This window comes from Coffea eugenioides, chromosome 5 (assembly GCF_003713205.1).
Source record: "Coffea eugenioides isolate CCC68of chromosome 5, Ceug_1.0, whole genome shotgun sequence".
In the NCBI taxonomy this organism is placed as follows: Eukaryota; Viridiplantae; Streptophyta; class Magnoliopsida; order Gentianales; family Rubiaceae; genus Coffea; species Coffea eugenioides.
Genome location: NC_040039.1, coordinates 789,790 through 794,758, shown reverse-complemented (window position 1 = coordinate 794,758; position 4,969 = coordinate 789,790). Strand labels below are relative to the sequence as shown.

The following is a 4,969-nucleotide window of genomic DNA, read 5'->3' as shown; positions in this document are numbered from 1 at the left end:
ATGCTTAGTGTATTGAGAATACGATCTCGTTTGCTCCCGTCGAGGGCGTGGAATGTGGATTTAGACTTTAGAGCATATGACTCGAGAAAATTGATGGAAATTGTTCTTTGAGATTAGAAAATGACAAATAGAATAATAAGAAGTATTTTTTGACTTTAAATGTTTTTTTATGAATTAAATATTATATGGAGGACATTTTAGTCATTTGATTGGATCAAGGAAGGTCTGCGTAATTATTAAAATTTCAGGAGAGTTGAGTGAAATTATCCCTAAAATTTCTTCAAACCGGAGAAAAGTTAAAATGACATATTAAAGAGGTTTCAAAAGGACCTTTCAAAGAATCTTTCAATAGCAAGTAAAAAAAAAAAAAAGAATCTTCCAACAGCTAAATAAATATATCTACAAAATTTGGTACTGTAAATGATTTTTTCAAGAGCACGTTGAAGGATCCGGAGATGGTTCAGCAGTACGTAAACTTTCTCAAAACAAGACAAAAGGGCGCAGACACAGCAGCACCGTTTCCGTTTGATGGACCATTTGCACAAGACCTAATGAAATGGAGTATAATTCAAAAGGTGTCTCGGATAATACAAAAGACAGATTCCAAGAAGATAAGGAGAATTCAATCAGACCAATGAGAAAGAAGATAAACTGTCGGCAGCCAATAAAATAAAGATAAGACTGTGGACAACAAAAAGTTATTAGTATGTCAGCGGAGAAGAGCTGCAGGACGAGGGTCCGACCTCAATTTAGCCTCTTTCCCTGTATGCACTTCCCGGGGGATCAATTTAGCTTGACCACCAAATTAACAGTAAGGCCTAGCCACCGCTGGTATTTTCATGCTGCTAAGTTCTTTCCCATTAGACGATGAACACATTTTTAAGAGGGTTTTTATTATAATTTTAAAGTGTATTGCATTATTTCATCCACTCAAAACCGGCTTTCTCCGGTGCTCAGTGCATCATTTTGCTGTTTGTCTTTGTGCATCCCCACAGAACACAGTTGACCTCCTGGCATTGCTGCTGCTACCGTGGGCAGAAAAGTCTCATCACAATTGGCTTTTAACAAAAGGCCACCAAATCAGCAGATATTTTGAGGGCCCCCGAGTACAGTAATCTTGCTTAGTGATTAATATGTGTATCACGTGATTAAGTTGTATTTGTCAGTTTAGATAATTTATGCTGAACTATGTCCAACTGAGATTGAAATGGAAAGAAAGAAAATATCTCATCAGATGCCTCAACCTCCAAATCCTTTTGATTGAACAGTAGATTACTTGCCAAATTTTATTTATTTGTATCCCTCCAATTTCTTTCTTTTCCCTTATTTATTTCTTCTAGGTACAAAACAGATAGCACACTAAATTAAAAACTATTTCGTAGATTAATCCTGGAGAAAGCTACTCCCCTAACATTTTCAAGAAAAAGTGGGCACAATAGGGGAGAAGAATAAACATCAACTTAAAAGAAGAAAAAGCTTTTCATCCATAAAAATCGATGCGTCTGGTGTTTTAGACCCCACAATAGGCCTTCAGTGGATTCGGAGTATTCCAATTATCATCTGTGCTCAAGAATCGGAGATAACCAAAACAGTCGAAGGGCTTATATAATAAGGGGTGTTCATCATCAACCAGCTCTGTTGGTGTCTCTACCAATTTCTTGCAATAGGCGAACTGTGCAATCGAATGCCTTTCTTTTCCCTTCATAGTTACTCTATGAAATGGGGAATGCACTCTACCGTTGCTCCAAGCCTGCATTTCAAAAATGTATACAATCAACGTATTAATATCCACTAGAGAAGTCAGCATTTACAACAAAAATACCGAAAGTTATGGCACAAATGCCATGCCAATATTCTAGATGATTAAGGTAGTAACATCTGTGAGGCCTTTTTCCTTTTCGTTTTAATTTGACCATAACGCATCCAACTTAGATAATGTATGGCGAAGCCATTATTGAATCAAGTTTTCTAATTGAACCAAAGTTTTTTAACTTTTGTTTTGCTTTTTACATAATGTTGTAGTATTTTAATAAAATAATTAAATTCTCAATTAAATGTGCATGTTACAAGGGAAATAAATTAGTGAAATTTTTTAAAATTTATAGGTGTTTGAATAGTTTTTCCTGAAGATTTATTACATGAAATTATGACTTTTCAATTACTTCGAGGTATTGTAACTTACAATTCAAATTTGGATTGAATGGGTATTGACCAAAGAATGTGAAATTATGATTTTTCAATTACAATAAGTTTTTTGTAACCTACAATATAAAATTGAATGTGTTTTGAATGACCAATAATTTCAGTATTTACTTAGTATTTTATTAGGAATATAGGTTATGTTTATCTAACTTTTCTTCACCTATATATATATATATATATGCATAATTGAGATAGAAAAGTTCTACTACAACAGTTTATGTCTTTTGAGTCTAAATTCATTATTTTCTGTATCATAGTTAGACAAGAAAATAAAAAGGCATTTATAAAGGTATACTCTACTAGTTGTGTGGTCTAAAGAGAGTGTTAGTAAGTATGGCTGAAATGGTGTATCTTGGAAATGACAAGTTAGAAAACCTGCTGAATTAGAGTTGATTCTTTTTTAGAGGCTTGAATCACTTTAAAGAGAAATAGAAATATTTGTGTCTCAACCCTCCACACTTGAGTATTAATACATTATTGTTGTCTAATCTTTCTTCTGCATATTTGTTTTCATTTTTGTTCCAGGTGAAAAACACATAACAATTGTCCCGGTATATTCATGACAAAGCGAAATGATTTGAAAAGGAAAATGGAATTTTTTGGATTTTTAGAGGATTGCAATGTTGTAACTAATCAAGTTTAATATGATCCAGGGCACATTTAATGACAAAAAAGAAAATATCTGTTGTAACTAATCAAGTTTAATATGATCCAGGCTTTGCACATTTAATGACAAAAAAGAAAATATCTCACCGAGAATACATCTCCAGCCATGATTACTACGGAGGAAGGAGGAAAATCAATAGGAATCCAGCTTCCATTCTTCAACTGAACTTCTAAACCATCAGCTTCATTCTGTTGAAGTATGGTCATGAAGTTCTTGTCAGTATGAGGAGGAACGCCGACATTCATCTCATTCTGCTCGGGTACCCTGTACCTTATGAATCTAACAGTATAGGTCACTGATCCCACATGAGATTCGTGGTACTTCTCCACACCATAGCTTTCAAACACCAATTTGCTCACCATTTTATCTAATTCTGCTACTTGATTTGCATAGCAATGAAACAGTTCACTAGTCGTGGGAGGGCATATTCAAAAAAATATATATATTAAAAAAAAAAGGTAAGCATTTCGGATATGAATAATGCATAGTAGCAATAAACTATAAGAAGAATTACATATTAATGGAAACAAGTTTACCAGAAATGGTTATTTTTGGAGGGCCACATCTGATTTGCGAACTTCTCGACTGCTTCCAGATTTGTTGCATCTTCAATGCTCATGCTTTCGTAGAGGTCCACGTTGGGTCTTGGCCGAACATAACCAGAGAGGGGAGTTTGAGAAGTGTTTTGGACTTTAATCTCCAACGGCAGGTTAAACAAATCTTGCAGCTCAGAGAATAAGGAATCACTAACCTCTGAAGGATACTTATCATGAACAGCTATGAAACAGCCATACTCTTCAAATGCCCGTGTGACAATGTTTCGCGCTTCAGTCCAAGAATCTTTTCCGCATCTTAGGATTTCCTCCGTTAAATTTATGACCGGAAGCCTGATATTTGAAGCGCATTCCATGGTTTTAGGCAGCCTCTTTCCTTATACGCACTTCCCGTAGCTCAATTTAGCCTGATCAATTAACAATAAGGGGTAGCCAATGCTGGTATTTGAAGAGCCAAGAGGTTAAATAATTCAGAATAATATGGCAAACTAGCTAAGTTCTTTTCCAATTACGTAGTATATTTATAGACGTAAATTCAAGTGAGCTAGGTCTCATTCTTTCTTCTTTCTTTTTCAAACTAGTTTTGTACCCATTCCTTGAACGGGAATCTTTGAAAAATAATAAACTATTTAGTCAATTTTATAAAAATGTCGATATGAAATACAAACTTAATGTATATTTTATTATAACCTTTCTTAAGTATATTACTATATGCGCATTGTAATATAAAGTATTCTTATAATATAAATTTGAACATCTAATTCAGTAAATAATAATTCAAAAATAGAAAAAATAACATTCGACAATACCATAATATTAAAAAACTTGAAAACAATTAAAAAGTGCAGTGAATAGTATCAAATAATATTCTACTCTTCAGAAACTCGTTTTTGTTTTTCTTCTGTTTGAACATTCTCCTCGATTTGTCTGTGCAAATCAGCATTTATTGATTTTCCATTATCACTGCATGATAGCAAAGCAGGATAACTAAGTATAAAAAAATAAATAATTTATCGCATTCAAGATTGTGTATAACAATACGTAAAGATTATAATTTAAGAAAGTAAAATAGCATATTAAATCTACCTTCCTCTGTGGTTTTTGTTAAACCCTCTAATGAATGATTCATATGAAGTGTATTGAAATGTTGTTGATTAGAATCATCTGTTATACTAATTGGGATCTGGGAAGAAGATGCTTTAGGTTGGTATTGGTTGTCGGTTCCACCAATCCGATAATGATTTATCAAAATTAAAGGCAAAAATATTATATGAGATATAATATGTGAAATATAAGAGAAATTTATTACTAATTCAAGATATATTACTAATCCTATGTGTTCATAAAAAAACAAACAAAAAAAAATTCAAGATATGTTACTAAACTTTTACAATTGAAGATCAACATGCCTTTTTAAAAAAATATATGTATTGAAAGAAGATGTACCTGATAATCAAGAGGAGTGGAAATCCAAAATCGATGCTTTAATGTGCTAACCGCTTGCACTGAAAATACCTAACCATGAATTTGATGCTTGAAATCAATA

The 4,969-nt window shown here is 33.1% G+C and overlaps 1 protein-coding gene across 1 annotated transcript; it reads right to left on the bottom strand.

The window, feature by feature from the left end:
* Window positions 1-1,393: 1,393 nt before the first annotated feature.
* LOC113770695 (probable 2-oxoglutarate-dependent dioxygenase AOP1.2) lies at window positions 1,394-3,923 on the bottom strand. The gene is made up of 4 exons (XM_027315245.1): window positions 3,406-3,923; window positions 3,140-3,277; window positions 2,956-3,057; window positions 1,394-1,750 (listed from the first exon to the last, which is right to left on the bottom strand). The coding sequence occupies exons 1-3, from the start codon at window positions 3,777-3,779 to the stop codon at window positions 3,039-3,041; spliced, it is 531 nt and encodes a 176-aa protein (XP_027171046.1). The 5' UTR covers window positions 3,780-3,923; the 3' UTR covers window positions 1,394-1,750; window positions 2,956-3,038.
* Between the last annotated feature and the right edge of the window lie 1,046 nt (window positions 3,924-4,969).